The 26838-nt window shown below is 42.6% G+C and overlaps 3 protein-coding genes across 8 annotated transcripts; 2 read left to right on the top strand and 1 right to left on the bottom strand.

Annotated features, from left to right (window-relative positions):
- Window positions 1–4049: 4049 nt before the first annotated feature.
- HSBP1L1 (heat shock factor binding protein 1 like 1) lies at window positions 4050–8357 on the top strand. Its single transcript, XM_071450580.1, is given in 6 exon segments — window positions 4050–4792; window positions 5330–5848; window positions 5946–6005; window positions 6898–6999; window positions 7227–7239; window positions 7242–8357. Coding segments are annotated over 5 exon segments (294 nt in total). The 5' UTR covers window positions 4050–4792; window positions 5330–5803; the 3' UTR covers window positions 7316–8357.
- A 2232-nt stretch (window positions 8358–10589) lies between these two features.
- Window positions 10590–18556, bottom strand: TXNL4A (thioredoxin like 4A). 2 transcript variants are annotated; one of them, XM_071450552.1, is made up of 4 exons: window positions 18407–18556; window positions 18107–18280; window positions 11548–11651; window positions 10590–10871 (listed from the first exon to the last, which is right to left on the bottom strand). In XM_071450552.1, the coding sequence occupies exons 2-4, from the start codon at window positions 18257–18259 to the stop codon at window positions 10700–10702; spliced, it is 429 nt and encodes a 142-aa protein (XP_071306653.1). In that variant the 5' UTR covers window positions 18260–18280; window positions 18407–18556; the 3' UTR covers window positions 10590–10699. The 2 variants fall into 2 exon arrangements, with proteins under 2 accessions (XP_071306653.1, XP_071306659.1); XM_071450558.1 differs by lacking the exons at window positions 18107–18280; window positions 18407–18556 and adding an exon at window positions 16716–16793.
- LOC139601426 (probable 2-ketogluconate reductase) lies at window positions 18500–26811 on the top strand. 5 transcript variants are annotated; one of them, XM_071450515.1, is made up of 7 exons: window positions 18500–18600; window positions 20194–20435; window positions 22545–22929; window positions 24164–24335; window positions 25154–25329; window positions 26071–26167; window positions 26548–26811. In XM_071450515.1, exons 2-7 carry the CDS (start codon window positions 20241–20243, stop codon window positions 26702–26704), a joined length of 1182 nt encoding a protein of 393 aa, XP_071306616.1. In that variant the 5' UTR covers window positions 18500–18600; window positions 20194–20240; the 3' UTR covers window positions 26705–26811. The 5 variants fall into 5 exon arrangements, with proteins under 5 accessions (XP_071306616.1, XP_071306610.1, XP_071306635.1 ...); XM_071450509.1 differs by having other exon boundaries at window positions 25151–25329; XM_071450523.1 differs by having other exon boundaries at window positions 18508–18600; window positions 20329–20435; window positions 25151–25329.
- Window positions 26812–26838: the final 27 nt, after the last annotated feature.

The following is a 26838-nucleotide window of genomic DNA, read 5'->3' as shown; positions in this document are numbered from 1 at the left end:
ATGCCACTGCACCTCTTCCCCACTTGTGGAAGGCCAAATCCCCAGCGCTCTTCTGCTCAGCCAACCCCTGTGCTACCTATGCTGCCAGTGTCCCTTGGCACCCTCTGGCCCCTCTATGCCCTTGTAATTTCAGCTGCCTTTTGCTAGGCATGCTTGGAATATGCACCCAAATGTCTCCTGCTGGCAAACACCATGTGGAACACTAAATGGAGCTGATGTGGGAGGGCTTCCAACATTACCCAAGCTGCATAAAATACCTGCCATAACTCTTAGCTCCTCTTCTCTTCCACAAATGTCTCACAGAAGAAGCAAGCAGGCCACTGCCAGTCAAGGTTTCAGTCTTAAGAGCATATTTACAAAAGATCAAAAGATCTTTGTTTCAGGTGAGGAGGGCAAGCTTTTTCTCCAAAAAAAAAAAAAGAAAAAAGCCGAAGAATCAGATTACCACACTCTTGGGTTTTTTTTATTACTGTCATTGCTCACTGACCCACACTTTGCCGTGTCCTACACCCAATGTTCTCCAGTGTTATTGTCCATATTTGCCCAAATCAACTCGTATCTTATGCAACCATACTAAGTGCTTTCCATTAATTCAAGGCAAATTTAAACTGCCTGTACCAGGGAGACACTCCAGTTGCCTCCTCTGGGAAAAATTGTGTCTGAAGCTGGAAGGAAACATTAGCATAACTGCAGTTTGGTCACAGGAAGTTTTACCCACAGTTCTTTACACCTTCTGGAAATGCAAAATGGGCATTTTCCAATGAGCCACTCCTTCCTTTGCCCAGCTTCCAGCCGCTTCAGCACAGGCTCTCTTTATCAAATATTTTAGAAAAATGCTCTTTCCATCACACACCACAGCACATGCCATGTTTAATATCTGTGCACAAAATGCGGATTCTGCTCTGGACCACAAGGTCCCTGAAGAGAGCCACACCAGGCTGTGGGATATGAACACGTGAGCTCAGCTGCCTGTCCTTGTGCGGCAGGGGCTGCCCATCCTGCCCTCACAGCAGAGCCTCACCTGTCACACACTGTGTTTGCTTCCAGAAAGCTCTTCTGTGCACGTGTGAGGAGCAAGGCCACGGGGTGGTTGGAACACAGCCCCCAGGTGCAGTGCCAGGCATGCCAGCAGCAGGCCACCAGGCCAGAGAAACAAACCCTGCTCCCTCTCCCACCAGAGACAAACACTTCCAGCTCCCTTCTGCCACCTTTCAGGAGGTGAGCTGAGTGGTGAATACTCCTTCACCCTCACTATCCAAAGACAATGGAACAAGGCTGGAGCAGAAAAAAGCATGGGAAGCAACATCTCTTGATAAAAACGAGAGCAGGCTCCCAGACTAAAGTGAATTCAGCTTTTATTACAAGAAAAAGAAAGGCCGACAGCATGTGGCCCGCGGGCCGAGCAGCAGGAGCGCTCCCGTCGAGGATGCTGCAAGGCCGGCAGCTGGGTCTTCTTTTCAGCAGCGATGTAGCGATGTCCCCGACGCCCCAGATGGAGCGGCACAAATTCAGTGGGTCAGAAGCCCCTTTTTATCCTGTTTTTTGTCCCTTTGGACTGGTTTCTTTTTGGATCCTTCATTTGCATGAAGGTTTATGGCGCTTGATTGGCCCATTACATTGGCCCATTATAATAAGGCTGGCTCGTTTCGCTTGGGGGTGGTGCACTTTACTTAGGTGTATTATGGTACGTTGAGTACCGTATTTCTTATAACTACCCTTTTAACCCCTTTTACAATATAATAACCAAACTAACAGGACATGCTTAACGATCTATCAACTATTTTACAACAGTTTCTAACCTATTTTTAACATCTCTTACCAGCCATGTCCGGGAAACATAGCTGGAGATTTCTGGATCACATGCTGGGCGGGTGACTTCACAGAGCCGTGAATTACACACAGCTCTTCACAGAGCCAAAGGATGCACCACCACCCACCAGACCAGCCTCCAAAGTCACCTTTCTGCTGCTCCTGCATTGATCCCGGTGCAATACGCTTACAACGAAAATTATATCCTGTGTTCTGTTACAGCTATTTAGCAGTACATGATGGCCACAGCATGCACTGAACATCTGATCAAGATTATCCTTAACCCTTTCAGTTTTCTTTTTGTAGATACTTGCAAAAAGGGCTGGCTGAAATATTTCACAATAAGGGGATTTGTGAGCAGCAGTTCCAAAACTTTTATTACTTTTATTAAAGAACACTTTTATAAAAGTTTATACAGAACACTTTTATTAAAGGCAGAGTACCTCCATCAGGGATCAGGTTTCCAACGGCTGGAATTACCCTTTTCTCTTCAAAGATACAGAAACTGAAATTTGAACCATGAGCAAACACCCAGGCTTTTAATATTCACCTCAAATGACTTTGTGTTTCAAAGGAACACCAGCGGTCAGACACCACAGATCCGAATGCCTTTTTCCCCTGCCTGAGGCATTTGCATTTCACTCACCACAGCTTTCCATGCTTTTAAATAACAACTTGTTGGTCTACTGATGTTACCATATGAAAGAAAAGCAATGCCTTCACCAGGAAGTACTCCAGTGGAGCAAGCTTTCAGTGAACTGCATTATGCTGAATCAAAAGATTGGGTAAATGTCAAAGTTTGCTACAAGAACCATCAGCACCATTTGGGATTGCTGCATATAAAGGTGATGACCTAGCAAAGCCAGATGGTTTTTTCTGCACATTGTGTCCCTCTGAATCACTACTGCAAATTGACACAAGAGAAGCTACCTGAGAGGGAAGGACCAAGCAGAGCATGACTCAAAGACCCACTACAACAATTTGTTAGCAAAAATACCATGATTGTGCTGAAAGCACTAACTTGTGCCTAGCCCTTTTCTCTTCAGAGAAAACTTTTAGTATTGACCATGCCTCTGCCAGGAAGAAAAAATAGCAAACCCACAAAATTTGCAGTGCCATTTGCATCCTGCCTTCTGATCTGCTGCCAAACAAGCTGCCATGTTGGCCCAGGAGCACTTGCCTCCTTGTCTCCTTCCAGGACTAAATTCCTGTTTTCTCTCTTACCACACATGTAATATTCAGCTTCTCTTTGAGATGTCCTCTCTGTGGCCTCACCTCCATTCCAAAGCAACCCTGAGCCAGACACGCTTGGACTATGTGAGCAGAGGATTTCTTACCCTTGGTATATAAAATCTTATTTGTCAGCAAAGAGGAGGGAAAGAGGCTTTATGTAACATCCAAAGAGCAAGAGTAATGAATTTCTACAACAAGTTCTTCTATCACACCACACCACAGCCTTTTACAGCATGGCAGTGAACTTGGAGCTTAGGTCTTATAAATGTTTCAACATGGTTTTATGTCCTATCCTGCTACTCTGACTTCTCCTTCCAGCAGTGGAGGGACTGGAATTTCCCTAGGAAAGAGCAAGGGAAACATGCTTTGGATACCATTTCAGTGCACACTGTGAAGAGTTCACACCACAGGTCTGCAACACTGAAATAGGATGGAAGCAGATGGCACCTCAGCCTCGAGGTCATCCTAATTTTATTTTTACTTCATGTTCTTCATACTAAAAAGACATTTAGACTGAAAGTGACTAAAGTCTAAGCTTTTTACTGAAAGAAAGCAGCATAAAGTATATTTTGGAATGGAAAAAGAATTTGTTGTCAAATCTCTTTTGCTCCTTTCTCAAACCTCCTCAGGACCTGTTTTTGTACTCACTGCCAAAATGAACTTGTTATCCTTTTAGTAAATTAAGCATTCTTATTGCATTAAATACTCCTATGGCACTGGTGGTTTACTAGTTATCAGCTAGCCCTTTGCTTTTGAAACAAAACAAAACCCAAGGGTCTTTGCTCAGCTTCCCTTAGCCCACGGGTGCATGGCCAACATGGACTATGCTTTTAAACTATGGCTCATCTTACATCCCCAGATTTCAGACCCTGGAAATGTATGCAACAGCTCAATTCTGAACTTCTAAGCCCTCTGAGAAGGAAGAGACTGGAAGACAGCAGAGTAAAACCAAGCATGCTAGTTCTAAGTAAATCCATTGCTAAGCAAAGTCTATTTGGTCCTGTCATTTGTCTCTTCTATTCTTAGGCTTTCTGAAGTCTGGAACTTTTCCATGACTACTTTTAGCTTTAAAGACATTTCCATTTTTATTTCCTAAACCCAGCTGTGCACTCTTGGCCTCATTCAGCTCCAGATCTGAACTAAGAGGGCCATTCACATCAGCTGCTGAGCCCACAAAGTAAAAGAACCAGACCTTTGAAGGGGGAAATGCATGGCAAATATTTTTCAGTCTCTTTCACACTTTTAATTGCCTGTCCTTCATTGCTGTGCCAGCTGGATACTATATTTTTTTTTCTATTTTGACCACACTGACCTACCTCACAAAAATGAGGAGCTAATTACAGAAAACCTTTCATCAAGTCATGCTTGTTTTCAGTTGAACCGTAACCTGGCCATTGCTAAAATGTGGCACTACAAAGATGTAGTGAGATCCCTGTGAATTGGTTGGCTGTATAATGCTTGCTCCTCTGCATTTCCAGCTGCTTCTTTATCCTTCCAAGCTCTTCACTATGAATAGGACTCTATGGCTTTGTTCAAGATAACTGGGCACAAGCAGACAGAGCCACTTCTACTGCCTCTGGGAGAAAATACTGCTGCATGACAGAGAAGCTTTTGTAGCTCTTCTGGAAGGAGGGAAAACCAGGAAGACTGTGGCTGTTATCGGAAGTAAAAATGCAAAAATACTACAGCTCTAGCTACTACTACTACCTAGCCTTAAAGGAAAGAATATTTATTATCGACAAATGAACAGGTAAGAAGCACCTATTGTTCCTTATTTCTTATGCAATAGAACAAAAAGGCTGTATGGTTGAAGCTAGTGGCTACATACAAAAGCAAACCCTATCTACATGCATAATATTGTTCAACTTGTTTATCTAGAAGCTTTCTAGAGCAGTAATACTGTTAGGACACTCAAGCTTTGCAAAATGTGCTTGATTTTTCTTTCTACAACAAGGACTACCAGCAAGAGTGGGAAAAAATAAGGCTGTACAGAGAAGCTACAATTATGGGAAGCAGGTAGCAATGCGGAGGTTTGCTTTGATGCCAGAATTTCACCTCAGAGATTAACACGCCCTCTCAAATGAGGCGGGGAAGGTCAAGAAGGAGAACAATTAAGTTTATTACGAAAGATTCTAAGTGGTAGGCTTACAGCAACTGAAGTAATTCCCAGCTCAGAAATTTTTTGTGCATGAAGACACATATTTGCCATATTTAGCATATGTAATTACTCAAAGTAATTGACTAAGGTAATTTATTGCCTAACAGTGATATGCTCCTAACCATACAGGCACAGTGAAATGAAAACCTCTTCATTTACATCAGGCAACAGTCTCAGCATCCAGAAAAAAGACACCTCTGTAATAGATGTACTGGGAGCTTTTTTACACTGTGCAGCCAAAAGCCAGGGATGACCTAGATGCTGGTGCTGCAAGAGGCACCATGCGACTCTTGCTGATGCCTTTGATGTTATCTCGCTCGGCATTGCAGTGCAAGGAACTTCAACCACCACGGTATTTTTACCACTCCTTCACACAAAACTAATTGCACGGGAGAAAAGGAAGCAAACCTTTGAAAAAAATAAAATTATAAGACATCTTAAGATCAAACCTCGGCATCCTTATTCAGTTACTGCCGCGCGGAAGGACGCTTTCTCCAGCAAATAAAGAATTGACAGCGAAGGACTCCCCGACTGCCCGCGGAGCGCTGCGGGCGGGGCCGTGCGCTCTGTGCCCGCCCCGCCGCGCCCGCGGAGCCGGAGCCGATGGCGGCCGCGGAGCCGCTGGGAACCGCGGAGCTGCCGCAGCTGGTGAGCGGGGCCGGGCGGGTGTCCTGCTGCGGGGTCCCGTGCGGCCGGGGCCCTGCCTTCTGCTTCCCCGGTGTTCATTTTCCCCCTTCCCCTGCAGGCGGAAAATCTGCTCTGCCGGCTGCAGGAGAATTTTGAGGCTCTGACGGAGAAGCTGACGCTGAGAAATATCCTCTTTGGAACGTGGGGTGCCGCGGCTGGGTTCGGGATCCCGCGGCTGGGCCTCCTGCGCGCTGATGGGTGCGAGCGGGCTCTTTGCTTCTAACAGCGGGGTGGGCTTCTCTTGTAAACATCAAATTAGCCCAGAATGTGTGACGGGGTAAACACCTGTGACGTACAGGCACCTGACTTACCCCCGCCCCAGTCTGCTTATAGATCCCTTTTTTTTAAGAAGGAAACCCTAAAATGTGTTTCACTACAAGTAGCACTGTAGTCTCTGTGCAGCAATTCTGGCTTTCAAGTAAAATAAGCATTGAATTATGTGTAAAGATTCCAAAGGTGCATTTAAAAAAGCATCCATCTCCAAAAATGCAATTCAAACGAGCCACGGTTTAAAAGCAGCTGTTGGCCTGAGCATGACAAGGTGAGCCCTCAAAAGAAGAAAATCAGACCTGAAGGGGCTCTTAGCTTTCTTATTACATGTGCTTACAGAAACTACCTCTGCTTTCTGAAGCATTTATTAATTTTTTTTTCTGAAACTTGACCTTTAAGGAAGCATCTGCTTCCTGAATAATGTTTGAGTAGCACTCATATTCTAATTCTGTAGGTTACCTGTATGGTATCACTTAAGAGTTCCTCAGAAAGAAAACATGCTCTCACACAGTTCACTCATGAGTATTTGCAAAGGCTTTTGATACTAAGAATTTGAATTGTTATCTGTTGTAAGAGAATGAGGGATTGTATTCTAAAATACGACCTTGTCCATGCTTCATCTTACATTAAACGTGAACAAGTAAAAGACTGACACATCTGGAAGAAAGCTGCTTGTTCTTCTTACAGAAGAAAAAACTTGTAAAAATGTAGAACTCGTATTTATAGAAGTTATCTTTAACTTTTTACTGGAAGAAATGGGCGAGCGCATCAATGACCTTGAGAAGCGCGTTGCTGACCTGATGACAGACGCTGGGGTAGAAAACAGTGATGAAGAATTGGGAGTAAAGACACTTACTTAAGTTTTTCTGTGGTTTATGCATTTCCACTTAGTTTTGAGTGGTGAGCAAGTAATGGTGTTTACGTATTTAGTGTACCTGCATTTTCTTGGATTTGAAAGTGTGCTTTTTAAAAAACATATTTAATATACCTTGGATTTTTTTTTTTGCCAAGAGACAAAGAACATGACCACTTTTACAAAACAAAAACTGCATCTTACTGCCTGTTCCAGCTGAGTGCAATATACAAGGGGGCAGTGCTAACTCACCCCAAGTGTGTAAACCGAGGCTGTCCATTCATAGGGAACTGTGTGTAGCTTGAAATGTTCCTGCCCACCAGTCCTGCCCCTCAGGTCTGCTGACCTAGCTGAAGATGCTCGCTGGTGTCAATTTATGTACCTCTGCTTTTAAACCTGCTACAGCTTCTCAGTGTGGCTTGGAGCACACCCCTCACACACACTCACCACAAACACAGCAGTAAGCTATAGTGAATCACTTCATAATACAAAATGATACTACATATCAGGATTGTGTTCTGGATTTTATATCTGTCTCTTGCACATGCCAGCCCCCTCCCTGATGGATGGCTGACTCTGTGATCTCAGTATTTATGAGGCAGCACTGCTTCCATGTGCTGTGGATGCAAGTGATGTTGTCTTCCTGTTGTTGCACACTTTCCTGATTCAAATTGAGACACATCAATTCCTCTTGTCATTGGAACTTCTTACGCAGTGAAAGACATAAATGTCTGTCAATATTCTGAAGTAATTTAGGTATCTGTTCATTCTGATGCCTTTTGCACAAGGTATGCAGTAATTTTCAGAAATGCAGAAAGACAATCCACAAAGATGTATTTAACGGTACAGAGAGAGATATCTTCCTATCTCCATGCTGAATCAGTCATGAATAAATCACTAACCTACTTATTCACTGTATCTGTGCAGCACTGAAATGAGGATGTGTTTGAGGAAGATGAAGGTAGAACGGCATAGCACTGACTCCGACATTTTCCAGTCTAGAGTCACACTGACAAAAAATGTTAAGGGAAAACAAATGTATTTGTATCATGTCATAACAGAACCTTGAAAAAAAAATTAAACCATTGCCCCAGGAAAAAATAGAAAGCTGGGTTTGTTCATCTAAGTGCGACACTATTTCCTGAAGCTGAAAAAGAACTGTTAGTTTCAGAGAAGGCAAAGCCACTGTTTTGGATAGAAAACTATATTCTATATAGTGAACTTATCCAATCACAAATGTTTTCAATGAATGAAAATGTATTTATTTTAATATTAAAACAGTAAGATTTGTTGCCTTTTTAACTTATACGTTCTTAGAATAAACCATTCTGTACTAAAAAAATGGCAGCATTTGTAGGCTACAACTGCTCAGTTGTTACTCTTTGCACAAGCCCACCCAAAGATGTGCACACCAGTGCAGGTAACATCACCCAGGTATTTATATTGTGACAATTTCAATTCTTTAATGTTAGCTGTTTTGATGAAAATAGTTTATTTTATTTAAAGACCTGGAAATAGATGAGGAATTCTAGTTACCAGGCACGTCCAGAAGAAGAAATTGGTAGTCAGAAAACAGGACATCTGCACTAAATTTAAGGTGGTCGTATACCAAAACATAGGTACTCTGCAGGGAAGATTTAGTTTGAAATGTAATGGGAACCTTTTACCAAAAAATGCGGAAACCGAAGCATTGCCAGGTTAGCAAAATACCTCAGCTAATGAGGGAGAAATGCTTCTATTACAGCCTTCATTAAGATGAAGAAATCATTCCAATTAAGGCTTTAATCAGTGTAGACTTGCACATACTGTCAGACTGGGGGGAGAGGTTGGTATGCTGGAGGACAGGCTGGAGAAGTGGGCCAACAGGACCTTGCTGAAGTTCAAAATGCCAAGCTGGGCAGGTGTGAGGGGCTGGCTGGCACTACTTTGCAGGAAAGGGGTCTGGAGGAAAGGTTGGCTGAGTGGGCAGGGTGCCCAGGCAGTAAGGGCTGCAGCAACCCACTGGTCAGTATGAGCACAAAGTAGGGCCAGCAAGTTCCCCCTCCATTCACCCGTGACCACACCCACAATATTCTGTCAGTTTGGGGGCTGCCCATTCAAGAGATGCAGTGGTGTAAGGGAGGTGAAACAGAGCCACCAAGATGGAGTGGGCTACAGCAGATACAAGGTTGGAGAGAAATCTCTTAGTCCAGCCTAAAGAAAGGACTGTGGCTTTTTTCTGCCAACCAGGACCCCATGGCCGAGCACGGGGAACAGACTCTTGTTGAATGTGTTGCACACCAGGGTTACTCAACACAAGCTGAAACATGGAAAATTCCAGCTAGGTGCAAGGAACATCTTTTTCACCTATGAAGGTGCTCAAACAGCAGAACAGGACTTCCAGAAAGGCTGAAGAATCTCCATCCTTAGAGAACATGGAATCATCAAGGTTGGAAGGCATTTTGAAGATCATCTAGTCCAACCAACTCAACACTGGACATGATCCTGGGCAACCTGACTATGTGGAACCTACTATGACTGGGAGGCTGACATTTCCTTCCAACATAAATTATTCCAAATCAGTGACCACTCTAAACCAGATTAACTTCAGCAGAAATTGAGACCCTTTTGTTTTACTCTCTTCACACTTTCTAAATCCTCTACAACACACTCGGTAGTAGAAATAAATTCTTTGGCTTGTAACAAACTGGATTTCTTCTTTCTGGAGAAGGGAGCTAGCCTGGTTTGGTTTTAATGAATCCTGTAAATATGCATGTATCAGTTTAAAAAACAAACAAGCCCCCACACAACATCAACTCCATTACCATAAAAGTTGTCAGAAATGCAAATGGAAATTTCAAAAGCTATGCCACAGTGGAATCCAATCCAAGTCTCCCAAGTACACGTGCATTTTGGTATACTATTAGGCAAACTGGAGGTCAAGTGACAGCATAGCTTTTGGTTTCCTTAGCTGCTGTCTGCAGCCAGCTCCAGAAGTGCAATTATGATTTGGCACTGCAGAATTCACCAAGTGCTTCAAAGTGAGTGCCCAGCCACCATGGAAAAGGAGTCTGGCACCACAAGTCCATTAGGCTGATGGGGGTGTGGTGGTGAGCAAAGTCACAGGAGATGTTTTCTCTGAGTTCTGTTAAATACTAATAAATGCACCTTGTTTTATTCACATTTTTAGTGGATACAGGGGACTAGTATGATACGCAAGGAAATCCCAACAGAAGTCATCTTCAACATTACAGACTTGCACCCATCTCTACTCACTGTCAAATTTCATTAGCTGAAAAAAAATTAAGGTGAATAAGTGGAACTCACTTTATTCTTTAAAAAAACTATAGTATAATTTTCCTAGATATTTGTGTAATAAAAGCAAACGAAACAATTTAAAATGCTTTTTTTGCAAACAGGCTTTTTGTGTGCAACAATATGTAATACCAAAAGGATAACAAAGGAGAGTCTTTAAAAAAGAAAACCCCAAAATTCAGCTACAATATTACTGCAGTAATATTCAAGACACTTCCAGGCTTTAAGTTTTCTGCTTCTCAAACAGAACTCAAATATTTTAAATCATTCAAATTATGCTCAATATTCAAGGACTTGTAGTTTTTTTTTCTTTTAATATACATTTATGTATACACATACACAGGAATAAATGTAACTGGGCATAGGATTATGAGAAAAGGCAGCCCAAAGAAACATCAATATCTGTATTTAGTGGAATAATCTTTCGGCGATACCACCAAACCTCGACCTTTGCGGGCTCCTCTATAAACAGTTTCTATAATGTCAATCATCTCCTGCTTATCTTCCATTGCCCAGTTGATCTTGTTGTTATTACCTGTACCTAAATCAATCATGATGTGCTTGTTCCTTTAAAGAAGAAGAACAAAAAACCAGGTTAATATGGTATTATAATTCAGAAAGAAATCTTATACCCCACCCCAAATGCTTTGTAGGATCAAAGGAAGCCCTTATAACATAAACAGGCTTGCAAAACAATCATTACTCCTCTCACTTAAACTGACATTTTACTGCCAATTTTTAAAGGAAGAATAAGAACTCCTAACATGCCCCCAAAATGGTTACTCAGTGCAATTATCCTTCATCATATTCCTTATTGTTTGTATTTCTTTCCCACTACTCTCTATCTCCAGAGAGACTTGTCAGTAGAACATGTTATCTCATCAATGTAGGAACCTTAACTCCAAAAAAACCTTATTACTTTTGATTTATCTTGAAAGCAAGTTTGGCAAGCTTGACTGCTATGTTACTACAGTATTCTCTACAGGAAGTTTGAGATTTAAAACTAAGAAAAATGGATAATAAACCCGGTTTTCACTATCATGAATTTACACTCTATTATCAAACACTGTTACCAGACTGATTGGAAAACAAACCATTTTCCTATAAAATCAGTTTACTCTTCTGTAGAGCAATGTAAATATAGGCATCAGTGTGCTATTATGCATTTGGAAATGATCTGCTGAGACACTGTATTTGACAAACAGAAAGCTTAAATGAGTTACATTCCAGAACCATCACATACCTGAAGAAAAACATGACGGTACAGGGATCATACAACTCATACATCTTGTTGAAGTCTGGTACTTCAGTGATGTCCACAAGATAAATAACAGCAAAGTTTTTAACCTAAACAGAAGAAAACAGGAAATACAAAAGCTATATATATTACCAATTAAAAGGCATAAGCTTTCATTATTGTAACATCTATTTTCCAAATTATTAAGTCATAAAATCAGAATAAACAGCCTTGCTTTTATTGTTAATCACAACAACCAATTAACATGGAAAATATTTTTCAATATAGCTAAGAAGCTCATTTCACATCCAGTGTAAACTAGAAAGATACTATGCTAAATCAACATCCAGAGAAACAAATGCCCTTTATATAGAGCTGAGAACTCACAGTGACATGCACAGCTCTAAAGAAGTAGAATAGTTGCTTTGTGCAAGCCAAGCTGACACATTTTGCCTGTGTCATCAGCTGCTTATAGACTTCAGAAAATTAATGATCTACAATGCCCTGGTGCCTGCCTCCAAGCATTCTTCCCCCTCTAAAACATCCAATTTGTGTAAAATTGTAAACGTATAATTTAATTTAAAAACTAGTAGCTTTTACTGAGAGGTCCAAAGCTAAAATTTAAAAGTGCAATTGCTAAAGAAATAAGACCTTGATGAGAAGTCTGAACAATTCTGGTAAAACTGGCTTTCATTTTGCAGAGTTACTCAGATGCAAAAGAATCCCTCCCCTCTAGTGTCACAGTCAATGCCTTCATTCCTGCAAGAAAACCATGGCACACTTTTGTTTCCTAGATGTAGCATACTTGTTATTAAGTGGAATTAGGGGAAATTTTGGTTTCTAAACTTAGCTCATAAGTGCACAGTAGAAATTACACACTCACACACGTCACATTCTAAGTCAGAATGCATAAACTATAAGGTATATTATCAATTGCTTTTGCACTACACCAGGAGCCCACAATTGTGTCTCCCCATCCTCAGTTACCTGCTAACACAATTTTGGTCCCTCCCATTTGGCTGCCCAGAATTACCAGCCTGAGGTTGACACACATGGTCTAAAATCTATGACGAATGCACTGTTCGTGACAGTACTTCCACTTGTTAATTTTTTGCTATCAAAAGTCTGGAAATGCTATGATGAGTATAATACCTGCCTGATGGAACAATATTTTATTTTAGTTCACAGAGCAGGATTAGTTTGTATGAGAAAAATATTGTGTAGCTTGTACATAGACATCCTAATAGGCACTTTACTGAGAAATTATGGAAATGTTTATTTACAAAAAAAAACCCTCAGAAGCACAGAGTAAATAAATTTTTTATGGACTTCTGCTTCAAGACAGTTTCAAAATTATAAAAATAATCACACTTCAAGAATGCAAGTAAGTATTACTAGCAAAGAAAGTAAAATCTCTTCTAGAGCGAAGCAGAATTTAAAGTTTTTACTGTGCTTTTTATGGAGCCAGTTAGAGTCCCAGGTTCAGTCAACATTCCAATGAAAACATCCCTATGTTCTAAATCAGGCAGGAGGTAAAGCCATGTAAACTAAAACAGTCATAATATCAAACCCTCTGAAGGGATCCTTCACACCCATTTCAATTTTACATTAAAGACTTCTAAGAACCTTAATGGGATGTTCAGAGGCAGCCCAATTTAGCTGAGAAGTGACTGAAGCTATTCCCTGGTGAGCCCTGGCAGGCAGTTGTGGGGTGGTTGATCCTTTTTTTAGAAAACAAAACACCCGAGGAGCCATTTTCATTCTATCCTATCATTACTTCTTCCACCCTGCTGGCATTTTTAGCATCAGCAGCACACCTTCACCATGTGAGGAAATTTCTACAACACACTCAGCACTTTTGACAGAGCACACCATCTCTGAACAATTACTTAATTTGGAGCTTGAAAAATTATTTTAATAAAATATTCTTAGGACTTGTTTTGTTCGGTGAAAGACTAGTCAAAGGAGATTTACATGTTGCACCAGAATACCACTGCATAAGCACTCCTAAACCAAAACTTTACTTTCAAGAACTCTGTACTTCAGATAGTACTAGAACAAAAAAACCTTTTAAAGTTAGTTTGACACTATATGCATTTAATTTAGTTGAGTTGTTGCAGAACCAGAAATGCATGTCACTAGCAGTGCTCATCAACAGCCTAGGATTTCATACAAGAGAAATGACTATAAAAGTCTTATTTTGTTACATAAATCTTACTAAAAAGGACTGGATCACTCAAATCATGTGCAAGTCATCACCAGGACCCAGGCATCCAAGACATTAATTGAATCTTCCTTCTCTCTGACCTACTTTCATAGAAGTGAAACTGATGAGAGTCACCTGCTGAAAAGCTCATATTAAGTCTGAAGCAGACCTTAAAGCTGGACTCAAATTTTAATTCAAAACTTTAAAAGCTGCTCTGTTCTTTACCCCTCGCTTTCCTAATTTCAAATTTGGCATGATCACCACTCCAAAACAAGCTAGCTTACAAAGCACATTGAATGAGTGTGTGCTCTGTTGAGTTTGGGCACCAGCTGCCAAGGATAGCAATAGGAAATAGGAATTCAGGCCTAAGGAGCGATGAGATAAAAACATGGAGAGGGTGATGCAGAAGAACTGCAGTGGCCTATGTAATGTTTAGGGGCTGGGCAATTTAATGTGCCAGGCTGAGCAAGCTTGTCACCAAGAGGCATTTCATTTCAACATGAGACAAGCCTTGCAGAGACTCAGATGTCTCTTTTTGCACAGTACTGACCAGTTTTAGAGCCTGAAGAAGCAGTTCCTGTCTCAGACACAATATTGGAGCCAAGACAGCAGCAGTACAGAGCATCATCTGAGCCAGCTTCACACACAGCCAGTTCTAATTCACAAAAAAGCTTTGATTTAAGCAAAAACAGGGGAAGTATTTATGGATTCAGACTGCTGTGAAAGTGCACGGTTTGTGGAGACAAACCAAAGGCCGACCTCTCTCTGCTGGGATGTGAATCCATTGCTCAGACAGAGCTGTCAGTTGAAAACCTACATTCCTGTACAAAACCAGCTTTGCTACCCTGTCAAGGCAGTGGTTGCTAACAAGTTTTCTACCTGATTTGTGAGTTGTAACTGAGGATACAGTATGGACACCTCAGAACAAGAATAAAATACAACTCTAAACATGCAAATCCAAGTAAATACAAGCAGTGGCAGTAGTTACAAAGGGTTTCAAAGGGTTTACAAAGGGTTACACTGAATTTGTTAATACAAACCAAAATTTTACTGTAGAGACAATATGAAAAAAACCTTGTAGTATTTTAGAAGTTAAACACATAATAACACAAGTTTACTCTGAAAGTGCTTAACCTCATAACATACACTAAATACAGTAAATTTGTTGCAGTAAGTCAACTGCTTTCAGAAGAAAAAATCAAAACTCTAGTGAGACACCTCCTTCTGGGCAGCACCTCACTTGTGCAACAACGGAAGATAAAAGCATTTTCAGAGACAGATATTAACTATTTCTGACACTCCTGACTTCCCTTATCTCTCTTTCAATTCAAAACTTTCTCTGCCTTACCAGGCTGTTGGAGCTGCTTGTTCCATGGGGACAGGGTAGGTAAGTCAAACACCAGCATAGATTCAAAACTGTGTGACCTCTTTTCATAGGTTGGGCTGCAGTTTTGCCCCTTCTCCCCAGTGATGGTAATTTCATAGATCAGTCCAATCAATCCACATGGCTCAAGATGCATGTAGAAACCCAGAAGTATATTACTGCCTGGCCACTGTTCCAGGCTGTTTGAATACTTCACAGAACTGTCTCTGCCTGAGGACTGCTATGAAATCTTTACACTGAATGGCTCAAGACTATAAAGCAGAGGAATCTATAGGACTTTTAACATCAGATAAAGATTCTGTATCCTGTCTTCACATACTTGCTAGTAAACAGGAAACACAGAGGTAGGAAAAATCATTTGCCATGGGACTCATTTGTCCTCTGAAGTTCTCCTCCCTGACTTCCTTAATTAACAATATCCTTCTAAAAAATAAATAAATTCATTCCTACAACATGAGATTGACACTACGATTAATGCCCAGGATGACTGACAAAAATCGTGAAGTTTCTTGAAATTTCTGTCAGAGGTAAGTAATGCTCCTGTTTTTTCAGTTGTTAAAAGATTTCAGCTGCCTTTGAAAAGCAAACCTTACAGCCCAAATATCCAAGGAAATCTGGAACAAGATCCAAGATTCCTCCTTCTCATCTTTCTAACCAGTTTCTAGACAGTGTTTTTTCTGTTTAGAAGAACAAAAGACTGCTTTACAGTAAAGAAACTTGCAGGAAAAAAATACAGGAACAGAGACTAATCAGCTTTTAATTACAAACACCAGTAGCTAAAATACCTATATGCTTTTTTCACAGCTACCTCTTTCCCTGCCCCACCTTCTTTTCCTCTCTCACTTTTCATGTAACTTTAGCAGAAATGCAGAGGCACAACTAATGTTCGAGGAAAAGCCACAGCTATTCACACTTCTGATTATGGTTAAATAAATGCACAACATTTGAAAAATCCTCCCTAAACCCAAACTGATCCAATACAAGTTACCTAATTTACACTATTCACTCATAAATAAATAATTTCTTAAACAAGGTGCATCAATTTAGCAAACCAATCCCTGTATTTTAGGGGATAGGTTTATAATTATGAGTTCCCTTTAAAGAAAAGAAAAAGTGTATTTTTAGAAAAGGTCATTAAGACAAAATTTGTGACACTCAATTCTTGCTTCAATCAATGTTTGATTGAACCCCTGACAAAGCAAAAAAAAAAATCTAACATCTTACAATTATGATTTGTTTTGACATTCAGTGAAACCTTGCTTCTTTTTCATATAACACTAGGGGAGAAAATCCAGTCAGCTGCAAGTGGAGTACATTTCAGTACAATCTGCTTTGTACTTTCAGATAGCATTCTAGTTTCTTTTTCCACGAAAACTGAAAAGAAAACCCTGTTATCCTATCATAAAATACAGATAAATATTACTGCTACCCAAAAACATGCTGCAGTCTAAAAGAATATTGCACCAGGGCAACAAATGTAAAATACAGCCACATTGCCTTCAGATGTAGCCTGCATTTATAACGCATCAACATTCTGTATTATTCTCTAGAATAAACACCTGGACAATTGGAACTTTTACTCACTCTTTAAAACAGCAGAGATCCAAACATGGCTTGTAAGCAAGAGGATGAGGTAGGATCTCCCTCTTTAATTTGCCATTTCTGCAGAGGGAGATTTTTAAATAAGAAGTTACTTTGTTCTTTCTTCCCCCAGTCACCCCTAGCTGCCAACAGGTCTTCGAAATTTCCAAGCATCCTGCCTCAAGTCCATACTAACAGTATCTGAGCATAACACTCCCACCAGCCTGAATACAAAACAACAGTATTAAAACATGTCACAACTCTTTACTGTATTCTAATACATCTTAACGCCTGGCTGTGGGTATAGATCTTTAATTGTGGGGATTTTCAAGACACAAGTTATTTTAAAAAACTTCAGAAGGCAAAGTAAACCACAAAAACAACTCCATGTCAATCTATGCAGCATGCACAGAACTTTCTATGAAGGCAGCGAAGTTCTGGATGCTCCATTCATTACAGTGTTCAAGGCCAGGCTGGATGGGGCCTTGAGCAACCTGTGCAGGAGAGCAGGAGAGTTGGAATGAGATAATCTTTAAGGTCCCTTCCAACCCAAACCATTCTGTGATTTCTATGATAGCTGACACCTTTTCCTACCCAAGTTACCATTTCTGATTCAGATATTTTTGTTTCTTCCTTCATGTGGTTCAGTTAAAGAGCTGTCAATATTCTACATCTATCGTGTCGCAAAAACTTTAGCAAATATATGAAAAGGTAAATTGTAGGTGATTGTGTATCCTAACAGTCTAATTTTTCCTATCTATGTATCTTTCTTAAGTAAGTGACCAGCTGTTTGTAATCATTCAGTTTCCATCTGAAAACAGCTGTGGAGTTTGGCTCTTAAAATTTTATTCAGTCCATGCAATTCAGCAGAATGCTACTGGTGTCCATGGATAACATCACTGACAGATTAATATTGCTGACAGATTAATCAGAATTATATGAGTGACAGATTAATCAATACCATCCTGCACATTTAAGTGCCTCACCATTCTTAAGAGCCAAAATGAAAGTAACTTTTCAAGCTACTCAGATGGAAATCTGAAGGTACATTTCCACTGTGAAGTGAGAGTGCTGCGTTACCCGGAGCCGCAGCAGCCCTACCACCGAGCACTGTTTCTGCCTGAATGCCGATGCTCCCTCAGTGATGGGTTATTGACTGGCAGCACTCTCGATTTCCGAACACCTGCGACGCTCTTTTCACCCCCCCCGCCCCCAGAACACTGCAAACATCAGAGCAGTCTTTAGGAGACATTCGTGAAAGTGAAACCACACAACTTTCCCGCTGCCTCCTAAAGCTGGGATACCTGTGAAGAACCCCGGTTACAAGCTGCCCCAGGCTCCAAGCAAGCCATGGGGAACACTGAGCTCAGAAGGAGCAGAAAGCTCCCGTTTACCTTCTCGGCGATGCTGTACAGGACCTCATCCATCTTCATGCACGTGGGGTCCCAGTCGTGCCCGAAGCGGATGACCACGACCCGGTCCTCCTCCGACAGGATGGCCTGGTCCACCTGCCACCCATTGTGCAAGTGCGGCAGCATGTACGACATCCTGGCGGCCGGCTGGGGAGCCTGCGGGACGACAGGGATGCCCATGCAGCTGACAGCCCGAGCCCTCCCCGGGCCCTCCCGGGGCGCCGGCGGGCACCGAGCGCCCCCCCGGCCCGCCCATCCCGGTGCGGCCCGTCCCCAGCGCACCCCGCGGGCGTCCTTCCCTCAGAGACACGGAGCGGCGGCAGCGCCGGGACGGGCGGGAAGCGGAAGGGCGGGCACGGGAACGCGCATTTCCGGCAGGGCGCGGGGCGGACCGGGCGCGTTCCCGACGGGAGGAGACCCCGCCGCCGAACGGGCGGGCACGGGCTGGGCAGGGACGTCCGCGTCCCCCCTCGCAGGTGGGATGTGGAGCCGTGCCGTGGGGATTGGTGATGCCGGCTAGCACGGGGAGGGTGAAACAGAGGTGATCAGAGCCCAGATCTCCTACTCTCTGCTGCTGACCGCTCTGATGTTGTACATTCCCTGTAACCTCCATGGGATTTGATCAAGGAGATACGCTCAGAGAAGCTATGGATGCCCCATTCCTGGAAGAGTTCAAGGCCAGGTTGGAAGGGGCTCTGAGCACCCTGGTGTAGCGAAAGGTGTCCGTGCCCATAGCAGAGGGCTGGTCCAGATGCTCTTTAAGGTCCCTTCCAGCCCAGAAATTCCGTGGTTCTGTGCTATGGCATCTCCTGGCTGTGGGAGGTTTTCTCAGTGTATTCACCCCCAGCAATGACAATTTTCATGCCCAGCCACTCCCAGGCCCGCTCTGGGGTTCCATGGGCTCCATCATCGCTCCGGTGATCCAAGCACCACTACGAGGGCACTCTGGGCAAACCCACCAGTGGAAGTGGTCAACAGCAAAACCAGCACATTCCAGCACTGGCTTCCAGAATCGAGCTGGCCATTGGCATAGGCCATCCCAGACCAATCTGTTCCCTTAATTTCACAGCAGACACTCATTTGAAAGGTTAGCTTGCAGCAGGCAGGGACAAAAACATAGTCTCCACTATAAAAATTCCCCACAAACTGCAGCCAGGGCCGTGGGGAACAATGTCAATTGGTGGCAAATAGCTTTGCCCCACAATTGCTGAGCTCTCCAAAAACCATCCGAGTCCTCATCTTGATTTATCACCTTTTTAGGACGTCCGGGGAGGGGAGAAGGAGAGGGAGAGGGCGGGGGAAAGGAGAGGGAGCCCGGTCCGGCTGCAGACAGGGGCAGAGGCAGCGGGGCCGGTGATCCCCGTGCCGGAGCTTCCCTGGAAATCGTCAGCCCCGGAGCTGGCGGTGCCCGGGCAGGCAGGGTTAAGGGAGCGGGGCTGGGCAGGAGCGGATGTGCCCGGCCCCGAGCAGGAGCCGTGAGCTCCCGGCTCTTCCAGCTGCCGCGGGATCGAGCTGTGGTAGGCGCGTCGTCGGAAAGAAACCAGCCCTGGTTAGTGCTTTGTGGTCGTCGCTCAGGTATAATTAGTCTTCTTATTTAGAGAAGTTAGTGGGAGGAATTGATCCTGGATAACGCAGGCTGTTAATTTTAATTGAAAACTGGGCTAGGAAAAATTACATCGTTTATTTTATTATGATTTGTTTAAGTCCAAGGTGATATAGCAGTACCAGCCAACAAATCTGTGAGTGAAACTCCGCAGGAGGAGTGAGTCAAGCTCCACAGATGAAATAAGGTCAATTTCAGTTAGCACTGAAGTTAATACTTAAACGTATTTGCCCCGTTGTCTCAATCTAAGTCATATTTTCAAAGTTTTCTCTGCAATGGCAGGACCAGAACTTAGTACAGTTACCTTATATCAATGATTTACTACGATTATGACTGCTTACCTACATGGAAGCATATAGTCTTATGTAAATACAAAAGGAGAAGAGACAACTTAAAAAAAAAAAAGGAACTTGTTGATAACACAGATGGAACTAGTCCAAAACCAAAATTGTCATATCCTTGACAGGTGTTACATTTAGCACACTGGAGAAGACATCTGATAACTGAATAATTATGTTCAGGAGCAAAGCATCGAGTCTGTCAAAACTGATTCCTTTGATGTTTGGTCAGTCAAATTTGGCTTACAAATTTTTTCATCCAGTTATTGCTTCTCATGGACTTTGCTGTAACAGAAGTGTGATTTACAAACAGAGGTACAGGATGCGCCAACTTAGTGCTGGAAGACGAACAATAAGCACTGGGACCAAGGTTGGTATCTGGAGAGCCTCCTTCCTTCTGTGAGGTTCCTTTAAGTATTTTTAATTTCCTGTTATCAGTGTGATTTTTTAAGATTGTACCTGTGGTGAGCAGAACACCAGTTGTTGGACCAGTGCTGTAGGCAGTGAATGGGTCACACGTGCATCAAACAGAGCTGGAATGGAATGGTGGCAGGCTCAGCATGCCCACACTTGTTGAAAGATCCATCAACATGCCACTAGCCTGCTTCTAGTGCACTGGTTTGTTTATAACTAGAGGCTTCCTTGTGGGTCACCCTTCTGTTTCTGAAGTGTAGGAAGTGCTTCCAAAGTGAAAGCAAGTCTGGCTCTGCCCATCATGTGTGGTGTATTGTAATAGGGCAGGAGGTGGTGATGAAAGCAAATGGAGTAATACAGTGCTGCCTCATTGGCATCTGCTAGTCACTTGATCATGTCTGGTGCCCAGTTTTCCCTGCTTAACAGCAAAAGTTTAGCTGCCCTCCAGGTTTACCAGATTCTGATCATTCATGAAGCTGGACAATGTCATCACAATATGACATCAACTGCTCTTTTATTCTATGCATCATTCATTCTGCAACACAAATCTAGTTTATCCTAGTAATGTTGTGTGATACTCTTTAAGAAATGCAGACTACACCTGGGGAAGTTTGCACAATTTTGACAACTACATGTGGCTGACAACTTCAGCTGGCAAAAAAAAAGATGATATGTATATAAAAACATGGTCTTCCTTTGCAATTTGGCTGCACTGTTCACCTCATTGCTTTGTTTGCTGCATTTGAGAACCAGATAGTATTATCAGAGACATTGTGGTGAACTGCAGACCTGTCCTAGCATGGAGGCCCCTTCAAGCCCATGTCCAGCAGCAGACTGAAACTGCAGAAATGCACATCCAGGCCAGGATAAAATAGCAGTACTGCTGCCAAGATTGTAAGCCATTTAATAGATGTGGTTGGGATAAGTCTGAGTTTGCTCAGGACAAGGGTAAACATGGTTGACAAAAACTTCCAACCTACATTGACACCTTTTTGTCACAGGTTTGAGTTCTGATTACTCACAGAAGGCTTTTGTGAGAGGAGTGAAGCAGCAGGACACAGCTGGCCAGCATTGTGTGCCCAGAATAAATCAGCATACTGTTGTGGAAAATTGTTCTGATTCAGGTAGCAAAACATCAGGTTTCTTGGACACAAGCCTAGGAGATAGAATGGGATGGAGATCAAAAGTCAGTAGAGCACAGCAAAAAGAATTGTAGGAAATTAGGCACAGCTATTGTCAAGATATGCAGGAAATCTTCAACTACCACTTTTGCCAATAGGAGCTCTAATTAGGTATTTGGTTGTATGTGGAGCCCCTATCTTATTGCAGAGTGCATTTGCTGGAGTGCTATAGAGAGGACTGGGCTCAAAACTCTCAGGGCAGAGGAAAGTTCTAGCATGAAAGACTGTGTTATCAGTGGTATCTCCTCTAGTGCTCTTCCTCACTGGTTCAGCACATAAGTGTGCTAAATTTTGCATAAGGTAAGTTCAGGTACAGATCTGAATGTTTAAAACACTGAAGGCAAGCAGTCTAACAGCTATCCAAGGGTGGCCCTTCATTGTGCAAATTTGTTAGACATAAACCATCCTTGTCAGAACCATCTGGGCCTCAGTGCCATCCTACATTGCCTCTGGCTTCACCAACCATAACCAACAGGTAAGAAACTTTGATTAAATTTCTAGCAGCCTCTGTTTAATAGCACTACTTATAGAAGGCATTGGTGAGTAAGCTACTGGAAAAGCTACTAGTTTTGTATTAAATCAGTATTGATTCAGGAGCAAAATGAAACTCTTTGAGAAGAACAGCTTGTAGGACTGGGTTTGGATGTAAGAGTGTGGATATTCCTTGGTGTTATAGTCTAAATCAGCACTTGGTAAAAGTACTTGGAATTTGTCTGACATACCACACTAGTACCAAGTGCCTGTGGATTAAAAGCACTATTGAGTTCCATCAGTTTCCTGATCTACACATGTGAATTTAAATGATAACTTTTAAAGGAACATAATTGCTCCTTTCAGAGTGTTCTCCTAAACAAAGGAGTATTTCTTCTATTCCTCCATTTCAGGTCATGGCAGAAGGAGAGTTGCCAGCTGTTTTGATCCTGGATATAGGAGGAACTCATGGCGTGCTAGAAGACCTTGCAGCACTTTTGAAGAAACACTTTCACCTTATCACCATGAAGGAATTTCTTGGAAACAAAGAAGAAGTGAGAAAAAAAATCCAATCTGTTTTTGTGTTTGAGTGCAGGCCAACTATTGACCGTGAGCTTCTAGAAAGCCTGCCTAATTTAAAGGTGATTGCAAACTCTGGGGTTGGAGTGGATCACTTAGACTTGAAAATGATCTCAAGCTTTGGTGTGAAAGTGACCAACACCCCGCACTCTGTGGCAGACCCAACAGCAGACATAGGAATGGCCTTGATGCTGGCCTCTGCCAGAAGACTAGTGGAAGGTAGTGTTTTAAATTTTCTTGGTCCTAGCTACTTCTTTGGCACACTTCGCTTTTGCTGTGAGAGAGATGATCTTTCTGGATCAATATTTGGGATGCTTTTACAGGGAAAAATTTTCACAGGCCTTAACTTTCAGAGGCATCTACTTCTCCTATGTCTTACTTCTTTTTAGGGCAACAGTGACAAGAGTAAGGCTTTTGTCTAAATTTTGCACTTGAAAGTTATGTGATATCCTGTTTGGAATAATGTCTGGGGCTTCATTCTTCTCTGGCTGTTCACTGGGAGGGTTGTTTATAGCTGTGAAAACTGAATACAGAGTGCACCCAAATTGAATGCCATCACTTTCCATTTCCCCTTGAAAGAAGCATTAGGAGCTGCAGGAAGATACAGAGCATTAGTGGCCACATCTCCAACTCCAGAGCAGTAATTAGTATAAATTCTTCTTTTTCCTACCTCTGTGGATCAGTTTGTCTAAACCAGTGGGTTGTATTTCCTGAAGAGCGTCAGCATTATTTTTTAAATAGATGATAATCCTTTTGACAAAGCTGTAATAAGTTGTTCCAGCAGCATTAGTTTGTGTCCCTAAAAGCAGGTTCTTTCCCCACTCCCTTGCTGAGCAATGCCTTTCTGGGGAAGGAAGGTGCCAGTAGAGACCTTCATAAGAAGCTGCCTCTCTCTTCAGGGACTCATGGTCTTCTTGTCACTGCTGCTCCACCCCTGAGCATGAAATAACATCTCTTTCCCAGTGATATTTTCTCACTATTGTATCTTTTTGAACCTCAAGTTCTTTGTGTAAAAGCTCACTGAGATCCCTGGCTGAGCTGGAATTTGAAACCTCTCAAGGAGTGAGACTGGTTTGGGTTGTGATCCAGGAGAGAAACGGTGAGATTTACCCCAGCTGAAAAAAAAAAGTGAAGTCAGTGCTTGCAGGTGGTTTCAAAGAAGCTATTTTTGAACTTCCAAGAAAACACACCAGCTGTGGAAAAGTTAATTCCCCAAGGAGTTACTCCTTCCAGCACAGTACCCAGCCAGGATCCCACTGCATTACACAGGCTTCAGGCTCGGATGCAGGAATTGGCACCATCCAGGCCCTTATATAAACTGGTCCAAATCAACAAAGGTGTTTTGTAAAGGGTGCTCCAGAGCCCCACTGCTGTAATGGTGATGAACCTTTTATTTCCCCAAGGCCTCCATTTATGGCTTATTTGTACCCATTCAACCTGTATTTCCACGCAGGCTGCCACATTGCCGTGTCTCCAGACACAAAGTATTTTGCTGTTGACTGGCTGGGAGTGGAAGTAACCAGAGCAACACTTGGGATCATTGGGATGGGCAGCATTGGATACAAAGTGGCTCAGAGAGCCAGAGCCTTCAACATGAGGATCCTGTACCATAACAGAAACCAGAGGTAAAGGTTTCTGCATTTCTGTTTTCTGCAGTTAATTGTCCACGGGGCAGTGACGGAAGCCACAGCTCTGCTCTGTCTCCAGCCTTCCTGTGCACTTGTGGCAGTTGTAAGCAGTGTGACAAGCACCACTGTGCCACCACTTCCTCACTTTGGGTCCCTCCTGCTCCCTTCAGGAAGCAGTTCCCCCTGCACTTGCCCTGTCCTGGTTAGCCACTATCAATTTGAAACAAGGACTGTGTAAGCATTTGGGAGATGTTGTCCAAGCAAACCAAGTCTTGTGCCCTCATGGTGTTCCCTCTCAGACTCTTCTTCAGGCTTCTGGCAGCATCCCTGTTCCTCCCAGCCAGTCTCCTCACCCTAGCCAGATCTCTCATCACACTGGCACCAATGACAAAGGCCTTCATTTCTCATGGATCTCTAGTTCCCTTTCTTTCACAGTTCATTTCTTTTCAATCACAAGTCCTAGCTGGCATGTCAGACAAGGAAAGGTTCCACAGGAATTGGCATAGACACAGGAGAGAAGAGCAGGGTCTGACTGCATCCCCAGCCTCCTAACCTCATCTTGCCTGTGTGCTATGCTTTCACACAGATATCACTCCTCCAGTGTCCCACCACTCCTGTAGCCTCTTGCTCCCTCTAGCCCACATCCTTTCTGCATCCACTCTACCAACTGAGCCTATCAATGGCTTATCATTTGTGTTGGTCTCAAACCTCTCAGTTTCTGTGCTTTATGGAACTCTCCTAGGGCTGACTGATTGTTAAACTCAGTTAGAAATAGTTGTGTCAATTTGGGGATTTGTGCATTTTTCCTTCAGAAGAAAGGAGGAGGAAGAGGCTGTTGGTGCCCACTACTGTGCAAAGATGGAAGACTTGCTGCAGCAATCTGACTTTGTTATGTTGGTTGTGAACCTGACTCCTGAGACTCACAAACTGATTGGGAAAAAGGAGCTAGGGCTGATGAAACCCACAGCTACTCTTATAAACATCAGCCGAGGTAGGAGGATCTGAAATCACTGTTTGTGGCTCCACACTTAAGGTCATGTTTTGTCTGATTGTGTTGATATTCCCCTCTCCAACCTCAGTCTGTTATATCCCTCTGTTGTTTGAGTCATGAAGTAGCTGGCAGTCTACAAATCTGTGACTAACATGGATCATATGCTATGTCTTCAAAGGCCCTCTGGAAATTAGGGATGCTCAGCAGATGGTTGGTTCTCTTTAGCCTTATTCTAGAAACAGAGGGTTTTAGTGGAAATAACTGAAAGGTTTATCATCAGTGAGGGAGAATGGGGTACAAGGGAAAATATTAAGTAACATTTGGAACAGCAGTGTAGAAAGGAAGCCTCACATGGGATAACAGCTCTGTTGGCACTGAACGAGCATATGAGAGAGATTATCAGTAAACAAAGCAGAGATAAAAGAGTGGAAAATCTGCAGAGATTAAATGATTTGCCTATAATAATACAGGAAGTGTCAAAATGAGGAAAAGACTGAAACTGGTATTGGTCTCATCCCTAGAAAAATCTTATGCAGTGGACCATAATCATCCTATAATTAAAGGTTAATAAATAAAATCTTTGGTTTGTTTGGTTAATAATTATTAAAAAGGCATTCTATTTTCTAACAAGATAAAGATCCTCTACTTTTTCTCACTTGGCCCTGGAGACCTTCCCCACCCTTATAGGTAAAAATGTGTTCATTAACCTCATCAGGATATCAATATTTAATTTCAATGCAGGTGCAGTTATTGATCAAGATGCATTGGTAGAAGCTCTCCAGAATAAGGTTATTAGGGCTGCAGCTCTGGACGTGACAAACCCTGAGCCTCTGCCAAGGTAAAGAAACTTCTTTCCCAGTCTGTTAATCTGAATTGTTTTAAACTGTGTTCAAAGTGTGCTCATAATTTTGCTCTCCACCGGGAGACTCATTGTGTAGGGGCAAAACCTCAGACTGTCTTGCACAATCATAAATAAACAACAAGTTATTCCCCTTTCCCACCTCTGATGGGTCTTTGCCAGCCTGACTCATGGGCCAGGCAATGAGCAAGATGGATGGAGAAGAAGAAACGTGTAAGCAAGCATCCCCCAGCTTCATGCTTGTTCTGTGCTTTGATCTGAATGGGCTGTTGCTGAGGTTCAGTTCTTCACAACTAGCATGGGAAAGCAGCAGAGTAAGTTCATTGTGTAACACATTCTGTTCTTTCCATTTCTTCCAGAGATCATCCTTTATTAAACCTGAATAACGTCATCATAACCCCGCACATTGGAACCGCAACAGTTCAGGCCATCCGTATGATGGCAGAAGAAGCAATAGCAAACATGCTGGCTGTTCTCAATGACCAACCCATTCCAAGTGAAGTGTTTCCCAAATGATGAGTGCCAGATGATGCCACTAAATTTCCTGTGTACTGGAAAGCACTATTTCTTATCACTTTTAAGCTGAATAAAAAAGTAACCTGTTCCTGCGCTGCTCATCATAATGCTGCAAAAGTGTCAGACTTGATCTG

The sequence above is a fragment of the Agelaius tricolor genome, unplaced genomic scaffold (assembly GCF_023055355.1).
Source record: "Agelaius tricolor isolate 1412-34295 unplaced genomic scaffold, bAgeTri1.0.p SCAF_2, whole genome shotgun sequence".
Classification (NCBI taxonomy): domain Eukaryota; kingdom Metazoa; phylum Chordata; class Aves; order Passeriformes; family Icteridae; genus Agelaius; species Agelaius tricolor.
Note: the sequence above shows the minus strand (reverse complement) of the source record. Positions and strands in the feature narration are given on the sequence as shown.

Excerpts from the sequence above, each read along its gene's own strand:
- LOC139601426 (XM_071450509.1), top strand. The coding sequence starts at position 20,241 with ATGTTCAGGAGCAAAGCATCGAGTCTGTCAAAACTGATTCCTTTGATG. Across the intron at positions 24,336-25,150 it reads TACCATAACAGAAACCAGAG|AAGAAAGGAGGAGGAAGAGG; the intron begins GTAAAGGTTTCT and ends TTTTTCCTTCAG. Across the intron at positions 25,330-26,070 it reads TCTTATAAACATCAGCCGAG|GTGCAGTTATTGATCAAGAT; the intron begins GTAGGAGGATCT and ends ATTTCAATGCAG.
- TXNL4A (XM_071450552.1), bottom strand. The coding sequence starts at position 18,259 with ATGTCGTACATGCTGCCGCACTTGCACAATGGGTGGCAGGTGGACCAG. Across the intron at positions 11,652-18,106 it reads TGTACAGCATCGCCGAGAAG|GTTAAAAACTTTGCTGTTAT; the intron begins GTAAACGGGAGC and ends TCTTCTGTTTAG. Across the intron at positions 10,872-11,547 it reads ACCGTCATGTTTTTCTTCAG|GAACAAGCACATCATGATTG; the intron begins GTATGTGATGGT and ends TCTTCTTTAAAG.